Genomic DNA, 21,825 nt, shown 5'->3' on the forward strand with positions numbered 1-21,825 from the left:
GAACTATTTAAAAATTTGAACTAATCTACTCAAAAAAATTAAACTCTTTTCAATTCGATTTGATTATTCGATTCAGTTTACATTTACTCACTCCTATTCTCTTACGTATGCATGTATGTTGAACAAGTTAGGAGCATAGAAAATACAAAAGACTTTCTATTGTTACCTCTCCCCACTCATTTAAAAAAATAATAAAAGTGCATTGATTGCAATGTGGCACAGCTACTTGTGTTTTTTTTTAATTGCCATTTGCTTTGCATGGGCATCTTACGGATAGGGTCTGGCAAGCAGTTTATGTGCATTAATGACCATGTCCTTTGTAAAAATATATATATAATATATAAAAAATATTAATTATTTAAAATATTTAATAAATTTATATTTGTATTTTATTTAATTAAATTTTTATATTTTTATTTTAAATAAAATAAATTATTATATTTTTTATTTTAAATTAAATAAAAGTTTATAATTAATAATTAATTTAATTAAAAATATTATTTATTATTTTATATTACATAAAATTAAAATTGATATGATATGTTAAAATATTATTATTAATTATGATATGTCATGTTAATATATAATAATTAATAACAATATGATATATTAATTTGATACGATAATACAATTATATGATATTTTTCATCATTAATCAATCATTTGAATATAAAATAATAAATAATATTTTTATTAATGATAATTAATTAATCATTAATTATAAAAATTTATTTGATTCAAAATAAAAATATGAAGATTTGATTAAACGTAATAATAGAACAATAATTTATTTGAATATTCTTAAATAGTTTAAAAATTTATTTAAACATTATACCAAAAAAAAGTTTACAATTTTATTGATACAAATAAGGCAATAATAAACAAAAAAAACGAAGACGTGAGATTACTATTTATGAAATGAAAAAGTTAATTATTTATTATCTATAAAAAATTAATTTTTTATTTTTATTTTTGTTGATGCGTAAACGCAAGTACCAACGAAAGAAAAGTACTCAGCACTCAACATCATTTGCAATCTCCAGGGTTAACAAAACTATTTAATTAGAGAGATTTAAGTTAGAAAACCAAATTATTAATTTAAATCCTATATATTTTGTTCACTTAAAAAAAAAAAAGTCTGTTTCTTATTTCGCGTTGCACTATTTTTCGTTCCTGCCAGAGAACGACAATCGGACGTTTGAATGATTTATGGATTTTGATTTCTCGGAAAAATAAAACTAAAAGTAATTAAAAAAAAGAAATAACAGCAAGGAAGGGAATCTTTTGGTCCTTTCAAATCTGGCAGCTTTATCACACTCTCTTTTTTAAGTCTTCTCCAACAGAACACACTTCCAAGTAGAAAGCTTAAACCCGGAATTCGAATACCCGAAAATATGGGCGGTAATATTAGCACTCTTTTCTTGTTTTCATTTCCTTGCTTTTTTTTTTTTTTAATAGAGCTTCAGGTAACTAAATTCCTGTTGTTTTTGGTGACAAACGAAACCACTGTTTGGGAAAATGGTCAGGTGAGGAATCAGGTAATGCTTCTTCGAGTTTATGGTTGGCTCCCAACCCGAGTAAGAGATGGGGCGAGCTCTTCTTTCTTTGCTACACTCCATTTTGGCTCACTCTCTGCTTGGGAATTGTCGTTCCTTACAAACTGTACGAGGTCTGTTTCATTAATTAGTACACTATGTTTGCTTTGCTCCGAGTGTAAGCTCGGTCGACTTGGCCTTTTTTCTTTTTATTTGTTTTTAAATGACAAGGATGGCTGATTTACCTGGAACGTCGTTTTGGGTAATGAATCTGAGTATTTTTCAAATGCCAAACAGTTAAATCAGTTGCTGTTGTTTGTTTTACCTTTATGTTACAATCAAATGAAGTGATTTAATTGTGTTTGTTTAGTTGCGTAATTGATTTTTTCACGATTTAACTCGTTTAATGATCGAGTCTGCACGACTTGAGAAATAAACTTTGGATTAAAAAAATTTATAATCGTGCTCATTGACAGAGCTTCACAGAATTGGAATATTTGCTCCTGGGTTTGGTTTCAGCAGTTCCTTCCTTCTTGATACCAATGCTTTTTGTTGGAAAGGTAAGCTTCTTGACTCATGTAATTTTTTGTTTTCTTTTCTAACTTTTTAAAATTCTTCTTCGCGAACTACTTGTATAATTATTTATTTATTATTTGAACTGCAACTAATTGAGAAAAATATGCTGGTCCCTGATGGACGGGCTTCCTTTTGATGTTGTTTTAGCAATCATATGCTACACCAATGATGGATTTGCATTGTTTTGCTGAAATATGGTCAATATATCCATATAACATTCAGGTGAAGTAATTGTGGGATGTATTTACTGTGATATGGCATCCAACAACTGCTGAAATACTGAAGATTTGCCTCTTCCTAGCAATCTTGTAATTTATCAACCAGGAAAGAGCCCGTTCCTAATGGAATTAATCCTAACATGGGGAGGGTTGTTGAGTAGGTCATAGAATTGTAGAGTAGTCCACGTCACAGGGAGGTTTATTGCTTTGAGAACTGGCTTGCTTCGAGCATGCATCTCTTGCCTTTGGGCTTAACTGGATTTCAGAATCCTCACCATCAGGTTAAAGCTTGGCTTCTCCACAATTCTATACGGATCTCATGGCCTCTTTTTCTTGCTGCTTAAGGGGTTTAGCCCCTCAAGTATACCCAGAAAGTATTGTTTTTTCTCATTCTTTGTTAGGATTGATATCTTTTCCAAATCAGCTCATTAATGTTGACTCATCAATGCTGAAGTTGACTTATAAGAAGCTGTCTTAAACGTTGCAACTTTTCAATTGCTTGAAGGCTAATTGGAAGGAGCCTGAGCAGCTTAGCTCTTTTTCTTCCCCTCTTCCTTCTAATATGCTAAATAAACATTTTTATTTCCTTCCCTTGTGGAATTTGGCAGGCTGACAGCAGCTTACATTGGAAGGACCGATATTGGGTCAAGGCAAGTGTTTTCCCAGAATATCATTTTACATATGACTTCTGTAAAACAGATTGTTGATGCATGAAACTTATGTTCAGCTTGTCCAGACCTTTTCTTGATGTGTGGTGTGATGTCAGTAGTTAGTGATCTGTTATGAATTTTATGGACTACTGAGGACAACTGTACTATTTGCTCCATGTTTGGCATTTATGCCTTGCTACCTTGTATTTGACTTTATTTACTTCTTTGAATGTTCAATAAGACAGGCATCATGGTTTAGCCTAAGTTGGTGGTTGCATGATTTTATGGAGAATACTTTCTTCATGCTCTTCCATTTCCATTTCAATTTTTATACCTATTTTTAACTTCACAAATTTTTAATGATCTCGAGAATGGCATTGTTAACATGTTCATCCAACTGCTCCTGTCTTCTGCACATGATAGAGTCAAGCTTTTGGTGGAGGCTTAGAGTCTAAAATAGATGTGAAGATTAGCATGTGGCTTTTTGTGTGATATGTATGTCACCGTAAATTATGCTAATAGCACTAACAAACTCATTGTATTGATTGCTGTCGGGAGTATATATTTATAGTTTCATAATTATGGTAAGACCCTTATTAAGGTTTGGGTACTTGGACTGGATTGTATGCCAGAATTATGGAACCTGTAAACAAAATAGAAAAGGTTCAAGTTGATCTTGTATTGTTACATGATCAGTCAATCATTGTGAGAAAACTCCTTATGTATTTATTACAAGATCTGGAAATGAAGTCCAGACTGTTTTAACATAATTGTTCTGGAATCTACGATAAGGTGTATGTTCTTATCCTGTGACATTTGAGCATGATTGACCTCTCCAATGTGCAGTTATTCTTGGCCTTTAACTGTAATTTTTTTATTCTTTTTGCAGGCCAGTCTCTGGATTATGATATTTAGTTACGTCGGAAATTATTTCTGGACCCATTATTTCTTCACAGTTTTAGGAGCTTCTTACACTTTCCCATCTTGGAAGATGAATGATGTAAGCTGCAGATAAGAATTATTTGTTCCAGGCTAAATGCTACTTTGGTTTTATCAATTTGATTTTGCTGGTGCAAGTTTACTCACTTATCTGTTTCTCTTTGCAGGTACCACACACAACTTTCCTTCTCACACATGTTTGCTTCCTGTTTTACCATGTTGCCTCAAACATGACTCTTCGCAGATTAAGGCATTCTATTACTGGCTTGCCAAAGAAAATTCAGTTGGCTACAGAGGCAGCATGGATTTTGGCCCTTTCTTATTTCATAGCATACCTTGAGACTTTAGCTATTTCTAATGTATGTGGTAATGTGGTTCTCTGCCTTTTGCCTACTAAGACCTTGAAGCTAACTATATAAGCATGCAGTCAATATTGCTGAGACTTCGTTTTCTTTTAACTCTGGAGTGTTTATGGTTTGTCTCAGATCTGAACTAATGTCACTAAAATGCTAATGCCACTCATATTACAATCATCTTGTTTTCTTTAAGAATCCATTTCATGAAACAAGAAAAACTTTGCTTGTCCATTATTTATGTGGTCTCTGACATTCTAGCAGGCCCTGCAGTTGTCATTGTATATATGGATCCATTTCATGAAACAAGAAAAACTTTGCTTTTCCATTATTTATGTGGTCTCTGACATTCTAACAGGCCCTGCAGTTGTCATTGTATATATGGATGTATATGATGCGTGAAGTGTAAACTGAGCCTACAGAATGTAACTTTAAATACTATACCCGAAAACGTAAGACTACTAGAGACTACTAGGAAGTTCTATACAGTGTTTGCAAAGCTGATCATTGTGAGCTGAGCTTTTCGATATGAAACTTTTAAACCCCCATGATGACAAAACTTAAGACTACTGGTGACTACTAGGAACTTTATACCCTGTTAGCACTTAGCAAGCTGATTGTTGTGAATTGAGCTTATAGAAATGTGACTTTTAAGCCGCCACAATGACAAAACTTAAGACTACTGGGGTAAGTTCTATACAGTGTTTGCAAAGTTGATTGTTTTTCACTCTGCTCTTATTCTAAGAATTTTCATTTGAAAACCAAGTCATATCTTTTACAATGCAATGGGGCCACTGACTTGAAAAGTAAGACTATAGCAATAATACTTTATTTTGGACATGTGCAGTTCCCGTATTATGATTTTGTGGATCGGGCATCCATGTATAAAGTGGGATCTTTGTTTTATGCCATATACTTCTTTGTGAGCTTCCCAATGTTTCTGAGGTAAGAATTAATCCCATTGCATATTTGTTTGTCTAGAAGAAATTGTGGGACCATATTCATAGATCATAAAATGCTTTTGTTTAAGCAGTTCCTTTTAGATATCTTAGGGCCAAAATCGAGTACCTCTGCGCTGCAGTAAAGGCTCTTTTACTGCTGATGTTACTTTAAAAGTGTCTGCTGGTTCATATGTTAGTATGGAATAAACTTTTTTGCTGTAAGAGATTGAGGTGTATTATATTCTTTGATGGTGTCTTTTAATCTTAAATTATGAAAAAAGGCAGCTATAGATGCCGATATTCTTTTATATACAAATAATATGGTATTTGTTTTATTGGATAATATGGGCTGACCCCATTTCACAGGATTGATGAGAAACCTGGTGATCTATGGGACTTACCTCGGGTGGCTGTTGATTCTCTGGGCGCTGCAATGTTGGTCACAATAATACTCGATTTGTGGCGCATTTTTCTTGGACCTATTGTTCCACTAACAGATACAAGACAGTGCATTCAGCCAGGACTGCCTTGGTTTGCAGGAAATGAAAATGTAGCTTCACAAAACCAATGTGCAAAATAGGAGAACCTGGTTCAAATCCCCATCCGAGTAGGGGACAGTGCTCGGAACCTGGATTTCATTGTTGATCCATCATGGTGTGTTAGCAAATACCCTCCAAGAAAATTGTCAACGCCTCGAAAACAATCTTAGCTCAATGTAATGGAAGTTCTGCGAACTTGTTGACTTAAAATTACTCTTGGCTTATTGTCTTAATGCCTTCTGCAATGTAAAATAGCTTTTCAATACTTGAAAGGAGAGTTTTAACTTTGGAGGTGGTAATTCTCATTAGATCTTTAGATTCAAAGTTTCTTCCAAAGTATTAGAGGATGATAAGGAAAAAAAAAAAAAGAACAAGAAAATAGCAGATTCTTCATTTTTTCCATACCATGCTCCAGAAATGAAAAAGGTGAAAAAAAAAAAGAAAAAATCTCTACACGTGCGGTAAGAACACACGTGGGAGAAATTTGTCTTGTTTCAAAAATGATAAGCAGGATATTTCTCCACCTTACAAAAATCTCCACACTTACACTCACTCACTCAATTTCCCGCTCCCAGAAGCTCAATCATCTCCTCTCCTCCTTGTCTCTAAACTCCTTCACAGAAACGCAAAATGTTCAGGGTTTAATCTCCACTGTTGTTTTTTTTTCTTTGTAAACCTAAAAGAGCAGATGCAGTTAGGGTTTTTGGGGGGTTTATCTTTCTCCTACTCCCTCTACTTCACTTCTTTTAAGCCAATAAAAGCACCCACAAAAATGGCAGCTTCCACTGCTCACTCGCTTTGTCCGTACGGCCTCTACTGCCGGCCAAACCCTAGACACCGTTACATTTCTTGCTCCGTCGGCTCTCCTACTCCTTTAGGTACCCTTTTCCTTTTTGTTTTTACTTTGCCTATATGCATTCCTCTTAGCCTTTTGTTATTGTTTTAGATTTCTGTTTGGCCGCCGAGAAAGTGAAGTAGAAATGGCATTGTGAAGCTTTTCGGTTTTTTCTTGTTTTACGGTGAAGGAGATTTTAGACTTTTTTTTTTTGGTTGCAGTTTAAGTTCTGGAAATAAGGCGAAATGGATGCTTTTTAGAGTTGATCGGATAATTTTTTTTTTATTGGTGTAGAAACAAGGGATAGAGTAAATAAGTTGAAGGTTTTAGTTCTATCTTGTATGGACTCTTCGATTGGATAAATAGCTTATCGAGATTTTTGTTTTGTCCCACGCTTTTCGTGCTATTATCAAGTGATAATGATTCTCGTTAGCTTTGTTTTACTGTTTTTGTCTTGTTTAAGGTACACGAAGAACTAAAGTACCACGTAAAAAGTCAGGACGATTGGATGGGGCTAGAAAGAGTATGGAAGACTCTGTCCAACGCAAGATGGAACAGTTTTATGAAGGGACTGCAGGGCCACCACTTCGTGTCCTTCCAATAGGTGGCTTGGGTGAAATCGGGATGAATTGCATGCTCGTTGGGAATTATGATCGCTATATTCTAATAGATGCCGGTGTGATGTTCCCAGAGTAAGTCTTGTGTGTTTTGAATTCCAGAAAGATTTTGGGCCAAGTATTGTTACATACAATTTATGCTTATGAGAGGGAAAATTAGTTTTCATTTGTAACTGCTGTTGTTCCTTGAAGAATTTTCCACATATCCGATGAAAGTCCAACTGTGATTGATCTTTTACTTATGCAAGTATATATCAAATGTGCTGATGCTAATATGGCTACTTTAGTTTCTGTTCTGCTGTTCTAATATATTGACTTTGCACTGTACATTGACATCCTTTCAGCTATGATGAGCTTGGAGTCCAAAAGATTATACCTGATACGACATTTATTAAGAAATGGAGCCACAAAATTGAAGCAGTCGTGATAACACATGGCCATGAAGACCACATTGGTGCGTTGCCTTGGGTAAATACTTGTCTGTGGAGCCTTTAAGTCTTAACTGCTTTCCTTTTCAGTACCTGTTGAATAGCTCCTAATAGCTATTGAGACTTCTTATCCCTTGCCTTTTATTGTGAAGTAAGATGCATGATATGCGGAAGAAGCCTATATTGGTGTGTCAAGCTGCTTCTGCTCTAGGGCATGTTATGTTTAATTGCAGGACCTTGATCTGGTTTGTGCTAAGGAGGAGTTGTTTCTAGAGCTGATGCTTTTGGCTACTTTATAGGGTTGTCAAGGATAGCATAATTTTTTTGCAGAGTGTAATGGGAGCTAATCTCTTGTTGCCCTCATTTTAATTCTTGCCATGCTTGGCTGAATGGTTTGTCTTTTTAGAATTTTGGTGTATTCATGCTTGGTTGTTATGCACTCTGTAGTGATTTTGGGGTGGATGGAAAAGAAAAGGACAAAATGACTGGTGCTTTTTTTTTTTTGCTTCCTTTTTCACTTATCATCATTTCTTGCTACCATTGAACATTTCTTTGCCATTTCCAATGATATAGTAAATGTAGGTGAATCTAGAACAAAATGAGTTGTTGCTCAAGGAATGATATTGTATTAAACGCCCACCTGTCTTGGTTTCTGAACGTTTGCCACAGGGCAGTTGTAAATTATTCGCAGAATTTTCTTCCTGTCTTTCATTCTCTTTCAGTGCACTGTGCTTGGGTTAGAAATTTTGCTTAGAGCAGATATTAGGTATCTGTTAACATTCTTAAAAGAAAAGGAGCAATTTTTTCTTTTCCCAATTTAGTTGATTGCTTTTTTCCCTGTAATTTGTTTGGGCAGTATAACTAGATATGTTAGGAAAACATCGCAGCCTTCTGCACTGCACTCTGGTCATTAGTTTTACATCTACTCTATAAAAATCTGAAACTAACTAAGAGTCAGCAAACCTAGCTATGTCTACACTGGGTTAGAACCTCAAAGAATAATGTATTAGATTAAACAGGATTTTTTAGGTACTAACTACCAATCAAGCTGCTTTGCTTGGTATGGTAATGTTTGCTAATTATAATTGATGATACTAGAATCTATAATAGTGTTTATGTTGCATTTTCTTTTTTTTTAACATTATTTTACTAGTTTTCTTTCTATTTGAGCAGGTTATCCCAGCTTTGGATTCCCATACTCCAATATATGCATCATCCTTTACAATGGAGGTATTTTTTATGCTGAGACTAATATATACACACATAATGCAATATGAATATACAAGGCTCATGATATGTGGCACATGCCATTCTTTGAAAACTTAATATGTCTCATTTGATACAACATTCCTTGAGTTTGGCAAAAATTACTCATTTATGGGTGCTGATGTGAAGGTTCAAAATCTCTAACAAGTCTATGCCTTTTAATAATTATTACCATTGTCTTGGTAGCTCTTGGAAGTTGTTTTCCTTGTCACAACAAGAATGGTCTTACTATTGTTGAGGGGTTTTATACCTCTGAATAAACCGTACTCTTAAGTGTGCAAACATTGCATTTCTATCATCTCTTGCTAAAAAATGGACTGATTACACTCTTGCACTTATGTCAACAGCTGATCAAAAAGCGTTTGAAGGAGAATGGGATTTTTGTTCCATCTAGGCTTAAGATATTTAAAACCAGGAAGAGATTTATGGCTGGGCCATTTGAAATAGAGCCTCTCAGAGTGACCCATTCTATTCCTGACTGTTGTGGATTAGTTCTTCGCTGTGCTGATGGTACAATTCTTCACACTGGGGACTGGAAGGTAGCTTTTTCTTATCTATAAATCTTCTTCTCTTGTTGCTGTAACCTTCAAGCCACTTAAACTTTTAAAAAATTGACAGATTGATGAATCACCCTTGGATGGGAAAATTTTTGATCGACAGTTTCTAGAGGATCTCTCTAAAGAAGGAGTAACACTGGTAAGCTTCCTGAATCTATTAATCCTCCTTCTCTGAGAGGGTTTATAGAGCAGAGTTCAAGGGTTACTATTTGGGAGTAGTGGTTGAGGGTGTGTGGGACGTTCATAAGTGACTTAGAAATGAACTATTAGTTCCATTTGTAATTTTGTGAAACTGAATCAAGTATAGAAATATAATCATTTCAATAATCTGAGTCAGGATTGAGGCATGTCTGTTCAGACTTTTATAATCAACTGAGAGGATTTGTTTTGAAACTATGGGATATTGATTGATTTTTGGAAGTTTATGGTTTGTTTTGTTGTGATTTCAAAGACAAATGCTGGCATTTGACACATTGTCTTTCTTACATCTGCTCTTTGGATTTCTAGGCTTTTTTAATCATCCCATTTGCATAAATTAATTCCAATAAAAATAAATCAGAGATATATATTGTAAAGATTTGTCTTGATCCTGTAATCTGCATTCTTATATAGATGCAAATTGAGCATGCCATTTCTTTTGGAACTGTTGCAATGAATCTGTAATTCGGTAAATGCATATTGTTTTACAGATGATGAGTGACTCTACTAATGTATTGTCACCTGGAAGGACAATCAGCGAAAGTTCAGTAGCAGATGCATTGTTGAGACATATTTCAGCTGCTAAAGGAAGGATTATTACTACCCAATTTGCGTCAAACATACACCGGCTTGGAAGTGTAAAAGCTGCTGCAGATTTAACTGGCAGAAAGTTGGTATGTCTTGTCTGGCTGCACTGGTATCTTATGAATTTAGTTGTTAGAATGATTTGGATGATTGGATGTCAATTTTGATGACAGATTGTACATCTTGACAGCTTAGATATTGTGGTCCTTGAACTAGGTATTTGTTGGCATGTCATTGAGGACATATCTAGATGCAGCTTGGAAGGATGGAAAAGCACCAATTGATCCATCAACTCTGGTATTCCCTCTTTTAGGATTGTCTCTTTGTGGCAACAGTTAATGTTTTACTTTTCTTTTAGTTTGTTTGCTATTATACTAAGCTTCTTAGTTACAAAACTTGGCTTTTGTCCACATGCTGCAATTCTTATTTAGCTCATCTAATGTAAAGTAAATATTCAATCTAAATGATGGGGTTCGCTGTGGGAATCCTCTTTTGCTAGTTCATTAGGACCATATCTTCTTACAAAACCTACCCTGTACAGTTACCTTTTTGTCTCCTCAGCCATGTTTGTGTTAGCCCTTCTCTTACTCTTAAGCACATCCAACTTGAATTGGATTTTATCTGCCTACCATCATGTTTTAATTTTTCATCCTCCCAATGAACTATCATAATTTTTCCCAAAAATAAAAATGAATTATCGAACTAAAATGCTCTCCTAACATGAAAAACTGGGTGTTGGTCTCACATAATTTGTTCTCCATTCTTTCCATTATGATTTAGGTGAAAGTGGAAGATATTGATGCCTATGCTCCAAAGGATTTGATAATTGTCACAACTGGATCCCAAGTAAGTTAATCTTTATAGCACCAATGACAACTCTTTTAGCTGACCACTTAGCTCGCTGGTGACTGTGCACTCTATTACGCCAGGCAGAGCCACGTGCTGCCTTGAATCTTGCATCTTATGGAAGTAGTCATTCCTTCAAACTGAACAAGGAAGATGTGATTCTCTACTCAGCTAAGGTAATGATAGTGTATGATATGCTTAAGTTTCTAACTGAAATTTACCTCAAATATAATTCTTTGAGCTCTTAATAACTGAATGTTTGCGGATGAAAAAAAAATTCAGTTGATTCTTATTGCTCAGTATTCTGGTCTAGCATGACCTTTCCTATGATCCTATTTTATAGGATAGTTTTGTTGTCTTGATTATTATTGATAGGGTCTCTTGAATATTGCCCAAAAGTCATTCAAATGTTAAGATATCAATTTTGTACTTTAATATTAGGTAATCCCTGGTAATGAATCTCGGGTAATGAAGATGCTAAACCGCATATCAGAGATTGGATCAACTATAGTGATGGGTAAGAATGAGGGGCTACACACTTCTGGTCATGGCTATCGTGGAGAACTGGTATGACAATTCAGCCTTGCTTCACATGATTTCTTAAAATTTTCTTTGTCATTGTCTTGTTCCTTGAACAAACAGAATACAAAAGGATAAGTAAACAGGGCAACAGTTAAAACTTGGGAGGATAGCATATTATAAATTGTTGAGACATTCCTGGTGCATTCATTAGTGGGTCCTTTGGCTGTAAGACAGCATTAGTTTTTATTTCTCTCTTTCACTCTTACTTTTTGTAAAAACAATTACTATTCTAGTACTTCTGTAAGAGCTAAATAAAGGAATCCAATAAAAATATTTTTCTTGATAAAAAAAGGGAAGAAAAACCTGCAGGTGAATTGAATGTCCTAAGAATGTAATTTTAGTTGACCTCATCAGATGTTTAGATTTGATTGTGATATTCTTTTCTTTCCTGTTGTCCTGACTTCTACTTCACACTATATAAATGGGGATTTTATTTTGAAGGAGGAAGTACTTAAAATTGTGAAGCCGCAACATTTTTTACCCATACATGGAGAGCTATTGTTCCTGAAAGAGCATGAGCTACTTGGGAAATCAACTGGCATTCGACACACCACCGTAAGTGACTATTTTTATTATTATATTATTATCTAGATACAGATTTTCTTTTTCTGATTGTCCAAAGTTAAGTTGAATTTTGGGAATTTAATAGTTCCAGAGAAGATTGTCTTTTACAAATGGATGAAATTAAATTTTTAGCTCTTTTTAGTTCTTAGATAAGTTAGCTATGATTAATCTGAAAGTAAAAATTACAGCAACTAGATAAGATTAGATAAGTTTGGTAAACATTTTTCTTTCACTTTTTATAGAAATAGCGATGATTTAACAGAGACAACTTGTTAAAGTAAAAAGTATTACTGAGCAAGATATAAGTAGATTGGGATTGAGTGGCTAAAAGAAAAGTAGATTGGGAGTAGGGGATTAGGATATTAACAAACATTTCGCAAGAAGGGGGTAAAATGAGATGGCCTGTTCTGCTGCATACGCATCATTGATCCACCATCTATTTAGGATTATTTTACAAGTCAAGGAGGCCACTTTGCCATGACGTGTGAACTTTACATCATGTACAACTCATGGCACTGGATTGGTCTGGATTTTGATTCATCATAGGGATTGTCTCAAGATTATCTATCATGTTAAAATATGATGAACATTATAATTCAATTATTTTACTGGTGAAAATTGAAATATAATTCTTATCATTTTATCAGGTTATAAAGAATGGAGAGATGCTTGGTGTTTCTCATTTGAGGAATAGAAGAGTTCTATCTAATGGTTTTAGTTCCCTTGGGAAGGAGAATTTGCAGGTTGGCAATCCTTAAAGTATTTGCCATTGTTTAGAAAAAGTTAATTGAGAAGGATATTCATGAATTTAGTCTTAAATTGCAGCTGATGTACAGTGATGGTGATAAAGCATATGGCACATCAAGTGAACTTTGCATTGATGAGAGACTAAGAATTGCATCTGATGGCATTATAGTGGTCAGGTAGATAATTTTAAATGCTTAAATGAAGTCTATATGTTTCTTATTTGTTTCTTCTGTGTTAACATCTCCCTTTTTCAGCATGGAAATTTTACGCCCCCAAAAGATAGATGGCATAATGGAAAATAGCTTAAAAGGGAAGATAAGAATTACTACACGCTGCTTATGGCTCGACAAAGGGAAGCTTTTAGATGCACTCCATAAAGCGGCACATGCTGCACTCTCTAGCTGTCCTGTGAATTGTCCTTTAGGTCACATGGAAAGAACTGTGTCAGAGGTATTGAGGAAGATGGTAAGGAAGTACAGTGGTAAGAGGCCTGAAGTCATTGCCATTGCTTTGGAGAACCCAGCAGGAGTTCTCTCTGATGAGCTAAATGAAAGGCTATCTGGCAATTCCAATGTCGGTTTTGAGATACCAACGTTGAGAAAAGTGGTAGATGGACATCCAAAAAGGAGCCAGCCAAACAAGATAAAAGCAGAAGATGACAGTAATTTGCATTTAGAGAACACCTCAGAACAAAGTTTGGAAGGTTGGTCCTTGTCCTCTTGTTCACTATCCCCTCCCTCATTCTCTCACTTTTTCATGCAACTGTCTATCTGCATACATCTTTGTGCATGTAGATAAATATGTGATCTCAGATGTGTGTATATATTGCAATTTAAAGCACCATTTTCATTGATGTGTTCAATTCTCTCTATCATAATTTCTTTGTGCAGTTAGTGATGGTGAAGTTGAAAAGCTCTTACCTGAGGGAGACACCACTACTTCAAGTCCTGATTCTCTGGAAAGGCATACACCCAATTCTGAGGGTTCTGATGAATTCTGGAAATCATTCATCACGTCATCATCACCTGTTAACAATTTGGTAAATGATAACAATGGATTGGTCCCAAAAAAGGAATATAAGTCACAACTTAAGAGTGATGGCACTGCAAGCAGTGGAGATGACTCAGAAATGCCCAGCTCTCAACCTAAGTCGTCCAAGCCTGCCAAACGGAACAAATGGAAACCTGAGGAGGTTAAGAAGCTGATTAAAATGCGTGGGAAATTGCATAGCAGATTTCAAGTTGTGAAGGGGAGAATGGCCCTCTGGGAAGAAATATCCACAAGCTTGATGGCTGAAGGAATTAGTCGAAGCCCTGGGCAATGTAAATCTCTTTGGACATCTCTGGTTCAGAAATACGAGGTTCGTTCTTTCTCTTTTTAGTGTTTTTGGGGAACTATGGTTACATACATCTATATTTGACATACAGCATTTGCATATATTTGACAGGAAAGTAAGGGTGAGAAAAAAAGCCATAAAGGATGGCCATATTTTGAGGACATGAGTAAAGTTTTCTCTGATTTTGAGGCAACCGCGACAAAATGATGAAAGTTTGGGTGAGCTAAACATGAAATGTTCATACATAGCCTGGGAATGACAAGATTCATGGCGGGATAAATATTGTACAATGGATTCATCATGTGGAATTCAATGGTGAAGTGGGAGGAATGGAAAATGAGAAATGGGGCTAGTTCTGAAGCCGTAACATGTTCCTCTGTTCATGTAAATGGTAACATGGGCCATTAATGGCAAAATAATTTTGTAGCAATAGACCCTTTCTGTAAATTGCAAGTTAAACAGGGAATTTACAGCAAGGGGTTTGTTTTCGTTTCTCCTTTTCTATGTGTCTTATTCCCCATTATGCATTTGGAAATTGTTTTTGTAGCATATGGTGACTCTAGTTGAGTTGATGAGTAAAATTACAAAAGGCTATTTTTTTGCTCAGGGGTACTTCTGTTGTTATTCCCAATTCAATGGTAACGTTAACATTAATGTTGGCATTAAATGTTAGTTAACGTTAACATTAACGTTAATATATATATATATATATAATTATGTATATTAACATTATATAAGTATAATGATATTAAAGCTAAGTATTATATTAATATTAATATTTAAATATAATATTATATGACATTAAAATTTTAAGTTAAACTCATTACATTAGGATTAAAATATATGATATTAAATTTATGTATTAGAATTATAATTAAAAATGCTATTTATATGTAAATGTTATATTTACACAAGTAAAGATTAATTTTTCCCTTATTATTAGGCATGTATGTCAAGGTATTAAGAAAACTTATTTAAACTAAATTTTATTTTAAAAAATAAAAAATTGAACATCATTTTTTTAAAAAAATAATATGTCAATACGAATTTTTACATTTATTTGTATACATTTATGTGCATATTTTAACAATACTTATTTCAAATATATATTTTTATTCTTTTTCTCATATATTTACATTAAATTTTTTTTTTAAAAAAATCTCATATTAACATTAATATTTTTAATTTTTGATGGAAGAATATCTCTAGCAAATTGGAGTTCTGGAAATATGTATTTGAAATAAGCATTGGTTACTGTTATGCATTGGAGTTCTGGAAAACAGATATTCGTGCATATGTAGGCAAGGACGGACGGACATAGAGTGAAGTGGTGTTAGATAATATTAATGAAGTGTTAAAAATTTTTACTAATTATATTATTTGTTTTAGACTTTTATATAATTAAAAATACTAATAAATCTATTAATTTTTTTTACAATTTTATAAGAAATGGGATTAAAGGTTCCAAGTTAAGGTAGATTTAGTTATAATACTATTAAGAAAAATTCTTTGAATCCGCTCCTACATGTAAAACTGGAAAGTATTAAGAAGTTCATTGAGCGTACTTTGTATTATTGCGAATAAGTCCCTTACTGCCCGAAATGGGCACGCCAAACGCCTAACATGCCTAATTAAAAGTTTGATGTAAAACGTTCCTAATTTTTCATTTGTGAGACACGCCTAGAAGTGGTTGACGAAACTGCAGCTTAATGATGGATTTGCATTAGGCATCATGATTCATGTGCTGGTTCAATTTTCCAACTGAATCAGAAGGCACCGTGCAGCTTTCTTGTTTCTTTTTTATCAGTGAATTTAAGTGCTTTCCTGGAAAAAAAATTTGCGATGAAGCTTCGAATAATTTCTTGAAAGAAAAAATTTTCAATATAAAATATTTTTTGATTCTCGAAAATATTTTCAATAATTTAAATGATTTTATAAAAATATCCTCCATCATGACTTATTTTCAATAGTTTTCTACCATAACATTATAAAAATTTTAACATTCATCAATTATGCAATACATTCCAAATAGTTTTTCAATATAAAAATATTATATTTATATTTTTTTGAAAGGTTATTATAAATGTTAAAAATAATATATAAATAATGTTTAACTCTTTTTATTTGTTTATTTCTCATCATATTGTTATACCACTTTGTTTGTTAAGTTAATAAATCATAAATTAAAAATTAAAATGAAGGAAAAGATTTTTATATATGAAAAACTTATTTTCTATTTTATATCTTAATAAAAATGATTAGAGTAATGTGATTTTTATGAAATAATTGAATAAAAATAATTAATAATGCTTTGTTGAGAAAAAGAATTATAAACAAAAAGATGAAAAGAATGATAATATTTTATTATTTTATTACTTTATTCTCATTAAAAGAAAAAGGTAATATTTTCCAAATAGAATCATATTAGAAAAGAAAACAAATGGAAAATGTTTTACGTTCTTTTCAAATATAAGACATTTTATGCTAAATAAATAAATTTTTTTTATTTGATTCATAAAACATTTAACATTTATAAAAATTCTAAATAAATAAATAAAAAAACAAACAAACAGAGCCTTATTAGTTTCTATTAGTTTCCAAGAATCAACCGTTGCGTCAATATATACTTTTATAAAGACGACTTAGGATGACCGGTTTGTAAACGAACTCCGGTGGTTCGAAGAGAAAGACCTTCGGAAAAGTTCAAAATCTGCAGCCATGTCTAAACTTGACCACAATAAAAGGGTGCTTCCATGAAGCTCAAAGTAGCCTTTTTATTGTTTAATCATCAATTTCTTTAACCAATGCCAATTGCCAAAGCTCCAGTCAATCATGATTGAGCTCATTCTTTCATGGTTTCACCTCCATTCCCAGTGGCAGTTGGGAAAAGTAAAACGACCCTTCAACTTAACAAAGAGGAAAATGCAGTCGGCAGAGTCCTACACACAACAAGATCTATAGTTAAAAGGATCTCTTCCAAGGAAGTAGTATTTTCAGTTTGCAAGTCATCAAGCAGGAGCCCTGTTAGGGGAGGGCAAATTAGGAGCTTTGGCCCATAAAACCGCCCCATCCAAGGGCGGTCCCTTTTTTATTCTTTTACGGCTGGACCATGCTGGTGGCCATAATCCGTTGGGCTTAGACAAGCAATACCTCCAATTTCCTTTTATGAGGCTTATAACTTCGATCATAATCATAATTAAAAAAGAAAAAAGAAAAAGGGATTTTGCCTTCAACTTGTAAAAAAAGATTGTTGTCGTTTTAGCGTATGTTCACATTTTTTGCCATATTATTTTTTATAAAATTGGGAACCATTCTTGTCCATATATAAAATCAAGCCGCCATTTACTATGACGGTTTGGCAAGGGTTGGGTAATAAAGGATATAAACCCAACCCACTTGCCAAATATATATATTCATCATCATGACTCAATCGGTACTCACCTGGCGAAATTTCTTTTTCCTCCCTTTCAATATTAAATTTAAACCGACCAAATATGTACACGCAAGTCCCACATCTGCAAAATTATATTCTGTACTATCTAACTCTTGTTACGAATAAATTTTTTGTTTCCATTTTCTTGAAACCCTTTATTTATTTGTTTATATTTCTTTATGGGTTCCACACAAAGACAAAGTTCCTTTTGACCATTAAACTAATATACTAGTTTTCTATTCCTCTTGAACTTGTCTCCCGTAAGGTCTCTGTTTCGTCCTGGTTTCTCTTTTAAATGAATGAAACCCAATATTCAACCTAAGTTCCATTTTTCATCTCCATCTTTCTTCTCTCTTCCTCGTCTTGAACGCTTTTGTTGAAAGTTTTCGAAAATTCACGGAAGTTTCTTCTTAATATCATAGATAAGTCGGTTAAAGACTGGCATACGAGGAACACGGCCTTTGACGATTGCTTGGAACCTAATCTCTCATCTCCATCTATGTATAAAATTGGTTTCGACTACCCCATTTACGCAATCCAACTTAGATTTTGAATCGTAATTGGTATATCTTTGCTTCATCTTCCAACCGTTCCTCTCTTCGTTTCTTGTATATTTATATAAGCAAAGTTCTTCCATGCAAGAGAAGAGAGTTACAGTAGTTTGAATCCCTGAGTTTCTATCCCAGGTTTTTCCATTCTTCCCAATCGGTCACCTTAAGGCTACCTTAGCTTTTGTATATAGATTTGCATTGTGAAAGATGATGAAAGGTGAAGAATATGAACGCGTTCTCCGGTATTTCGACGAAGATGGAGATGGGAAAATTTCAGCGTCCGAGTTAAGCCGTAGACTCGGCCAGATGGGTGGAGAGCTGCTGTTGAATGAAGCAGAAGCTGCAATCGAAACATTGGACTCGAACGGGGATGGTTTGTTGGATTTGGAGGATCTAATAGGGTTGATGGAAGAAGTAGGAGAAGAAGACAAGTTGAAGGATTTGAGAGAGGCTTTCGGGATGTATGACGCGGATGGATGCGGGTTCATCACACCCAAAGGGCTCAAAAAAATGCTCAACAGACTTGGGGAGTCAAAGTCAATTGATGAATGTAAGGTGATGATCAAGCAATTTGACCTCAATGGAGATGGTGTTCTCAGCTTTGAGGAATTCAGAGTTATGATGCAGTGATCCATGGCTGTTTCGTTTTCTTTTCCCATTCTTTTTTACTCTCTTCATAGCTTGTATGTATCTATTACAAATTGTTCTTCGGGATTCATCAATCATTCAATCGCTCTATTCTTGTAATTATCCATGGTTGTTACCAGTTAATTACTTTTAATTACAGATTTCATTCTTTATGAAATTTCATTAGCATTCAATTCTTTCAGAATATGATCATGGCGATGAATGGTATATAATCCCCTGTCTGCAGCTGCCACTTCAAATGCTTAATTTGCCTTTGGTTAGTTTTTTCTGGTTAGAAGCGGGAAGGGAAATAGCGGGAACAACGCGGGAAAAGAGACCATGTTGGAAAGTCTAGTCTCCAGCGTTTCCATCTTCAAATTCAACATGAGTTGGTAAAAAGTAGAATAAATATCAAGGAAGAATCAATTACTCTTATTTTTTGTTTTTTTTAATAAGGAAATCTGTTTGTATATTTTAAAATTTTCTTTTAGAATCGGGAGGAAAGAGATTCGAAGTTTACTCTCTAAGCAAAAAGATTATACATCAATTAATAAATTAAATATTCGGGTACAAGAAAGAAATCTATTTACATGAATAAATTTTATACACATGAAGTAAATCTATAAAATAAAGCTACAACATTAGTAAATATATTCTTTTTTCTACTAGATTAATCTTGTAAATTCGATACTTAATTTCAATCTATTCCTCTCTCTATTCATAAATGTTAAATTCTCATTTTAAAAAGCACAGGATCCATTGACGTGGGTATCAAACCCCAAAGATGATCCTTAAAGCATGCTACCGACCACTGAGACTTCAGAGATCTTCAACTTTTCTCCACTTCCTTAATGTCCTACGAAGGAAAAACCAAGCCAAATTTTTGTAATGTAATTTCCGAGCAATGAAGGTTAAGCCTATATGAACCTTGGTACTACCATCTTCCTTTGTTTTGGTGATCTATAAATGAATGTCGTTATCATCTACTATATATAACCTATTGATACATTAGCTGCATGTTTCAAATCGACCAAACACATAAAATTGAAAGCAAGGCAACATAGCAAACCATGTCGCAGCTTTCCCAAAGCTTTCAATGTTAATTTTTCTTTCTTGGTTCTTCTTGTTAATATAGCTCTTTCTGAGGAATAATATTTTATTCTTCCATTCCACATTGGCTCTTGTACCCTTTCTCTTTCTTCAATTGCTGTAAACTTTCAGTCTACAAGACTCATACATGTCTCCATTTGGTTTGTTAAGAGAATGGTAATTTTCCCATTCCTAGTTGTGGATTCTTGTATGCTTCAGTCCTTGAAACACCAGATTCAGGAATTTGTTCTAAAAGTATACTGGCGGACTCTTGCTGCCACCTCTCTTGGAGAGGGAACTCATGATCAATGCCGATTATGCAGAGGCCAACACGATCAGTTTCAAGTCTCAGCCTTCCTCTGCGGGACCTGTGACGAGTTCCCAGAACATAGGTATGTACAAGTGGTTCCAGTTGCTGCTGGCGTTAATATTTGACTTGAAAAACCCGCGTGCCTAAAGTTCTACGCTAACCTATTTTCAGTTTGTGCTGATCATTTTGAAAGAGAGACCAAAATAAAATTGCCTGCTTTAGTTTCTTTTTCCTTTTGACTTTTTTAATCTTCTGGATGAAAATCACTGTTGACTGCTTTTTGGTTCATGGAGTTAAAATTGGATTTTTTATCAGCCATGACTTTTTTTTCCTTTTGTGTGTGAAGCAAGGTACTCCAAGTACAAAGTCAAAAGCAAATATATTTCTGTCTTATGCACGAAGACTTAGGTTGATAGCAAAGCCCGGGTGGGATCAGAGGCTGAGGATGAGTTCTTTAGTGTCCAAGGGAAAAGCCGTAAGAACAACTCTCCTGTAACACGTCACATTTCTTTTTTTCTTTTATTTCTCAAGGAACAGTCTCCTGTTCCAAATTGCAATAGCAAAGATAATAGCACATCCTATATTTCATAGACATTGCGAATTGTATTGAAATCGATAGCAATCGTTTTTTTTTTTTTCTCCATCCTACTTTCAAGAGACAATCCTGGTGCTTCTGGTTCTCCGAGCCTAGGTAGCAGCTTTATTGAATCCCCTCCATTTATTAAGGCAATTAGTGTTTCCAACCAAGAAGCTCCACCAACAGAGGATAGAAAGAAACTCGTGGAACTCTTTCAGTATCCCTTTTGGAGTGATCTACTAGTTCAACATCAAAATTTTCTATCAATTTACAGGGAGAAAGAACGAGTTCAGCTATTTCAGGATTGGTTATGGATTGAGCAGAGTATGAGTCTCTGTCTATCCAAGACTCCATGCATAGTCAACCGCAAGTCCTTAGAGCCGTTCGTCCTTGGTCTTCCCTGGGAGTTCACAGATTTAGCTCCCTAGGAATCGGGGAAAAACTCAATGGATGGCAGTGAGAGAGCTCAAAAAGTCAAGTCCACATCTACGAGGAAAAGAGACACAGGCATATCTACTCCGCTGTTGCATCCCAAGGTTGAGTCCAAGACTTGGCTTCAGAAAGAAAAAGAGACCAAGTTCCACTGGCAGCGAAGAATAACCAATCCGTTCAATCTCTACTTAATCTTCTAGTTCACTTCTTGCGCAGCGAAACGTTGAGGCCCTGGGGACTTCCAAGAGTCCCACTAAGAAATCTCATATACGTACTCTTCCGTATTTTAATTGAACTGTAGATCATAGTTCTCTGTTTATAAGTCATGGACCATGCATATCAAACCTTAATGAATGGGGAAATTAATATCGGCAATCCACTTGGAAATGTATATTAGAGCCATCTTCAACAGGATATTACAAGGCAACGCTGTGATACGGATACGTGTATTCAAACAATTATATTTGTTCATACGGACATATGTATTCAAACAA

The 21,825-nt window shown here is 34.4% G+C and overlaps 3 protein-coding genes across 4 annotated transcripts; all 3 read left to right on the forward strand.

The window, feature by feature from the left end:
- Window positions 1,280-6,050, forward strand: LOC18605081 (cycloeucalenol cycloisomerase). Its single transcript, XM_018118478.1, has 8 exons — window positions 1,280-1,401; window positions 1,527-1,669; window positions 2,012-2,095; window positions 2,938-2,979; window positions 3,869-3,979; window positions 4,086-4,277; window positions 5,119-5,216; window positions 5,579-6,050. The coding sequence occupies exons 1-8, from the start codon at window positions 1,395-1,397 to the stop codon at window positions 5,790-5,792; spliced, it is 891 nt and encodes a 296-aa protein (XP_017973967.1). The 5' UTR covers window positions 1,280-1,394; the 3' UTR covers window positions 5,793-6,050.
- LOC18605082 (ribonuclease J) lies at window positions 6,276-14,919 on the forward strand. 2 transcript variants are annotated; one of them, XM_007037888.2, is made up of 17 exons: window positions 6,276-6,629; window positions 7,050-7,278; window positions 7,548-7,671; window positions 8,805-8,861; window positions 9,245-9,436; window positions 9,516-9,593; window positions 10,144-10,326; window positions 10,454-10,534; window positions 11,018-11,083; window positions 11,167-11,259; window positions 11,525-11,650; window positions 12,107-12,220; window positions 12,877-12,972; window positions 13,055-13,152; window positions 13,231-13,679; window positions 13,867-14,336; window positions 14,424-14,919. In XM_007037888.2, exons 1-17 carry the CDS (start codon window positions 6,440-6,442, stop codon window positions 14,517-14,519), a joined length of 2,742 nt encoding a protein of 913 aa, XP_007037950.2. In that variant the 5' UTR covers window positions 6,276-6,439; the 3' UTR covers window positions 14,520-14,919. The 2 variants fall into 2 exon arrangements, with proteins under 2 accessions (XP_007037950.2, XP_017973853.1); XM_018118364.1 differs by having other exon boundaries at window positions 6,277-6,629; window positions 7,548-7,657.
- LOC18605083 (calcium-binding protein CML39) lies at window positions 17,936-19,014 on the forward strand. Its single transcript, XM_007037889.2, has one exon. The coding sequence runs from the start codon at window positions 18,504-18,506 to the stop codon at window positions 18,924-18,926; it is 423 nt and encodes a 140-aa protein (XP_007037951.2). The 5' UTR covers window positions 17,936-18,503; the 3' UTR covers window positions 18,927-19,014.

The sequence above is a fragment of the Theobroma cacao genome, chromosome 3 (genome assembly GCF_000208745.1).
Source record: "Theobroma cacao cultivar B97-61/B2 chromosome 3, Criollo_cocoa_genome_V2, whole genome shotgun sequence".
In the NCBI taxonomy this organism is placed as follows: Eukaryota; Viridiplantae; Streptophyta; class Magnoliopsida; order Malvales; family Malvaceae; genus Theobroma; species Theobroma cacao.

What these genes read in the sequence shown, in the direction of transcription:
- LOC18605081 (XM_018118478.1), top strand. An exon ending in CATCTTGGAAGATGAATGAT is followed by an intron (nt 3,980 to 4,085) that starts GTAAGCTGCAGA and finishes TTCTCTTTGCAG; the next exon opens with GTACCACACACAACTTTCCT. An exon ending in AGCTTCCCAATGTTTCTGAG is followed by an intron (nt 5,217 to 5,578) that starts GTAAGAATTAAT and finishes CCCATTTCACAG; the next exon opens with GATTGATGAGAAACCTGGTG.
- LOC18605082 (XM_007037888.2), top strand. Translation starts at nt 6,440, where the DNA reads ATGCAGTTAGGGTTTTTGGGGGGTTTATCTTTCTCCTACTCCCTCTAC. An exon ending in ACATTGGTGCGTTGCCTTGG is followed by an intron (nt 7,672 to 8,804) that starts GTAAATACTTGT and finishes CTATTTGAGCAG; the next exon opens with GTTATCCCAGCTTTGGATTC. An exon ending in CAATTGATCCATCAACTCTG is followed by an intron (nt 10,535 to 11,017) that starts GTATTCCCTCTT and finishes ATTATGATTTAG; the next exon opens with GTGAAAGTGGAAGATATTGA.
- LOC18605083 (XM_007037889.2), top strand. Translation starts at nt 18,504, where the DNA reads ATGATGAAAGGTGAAGAATATGAACGCGTTCTCCGGTATTTCGACGAA.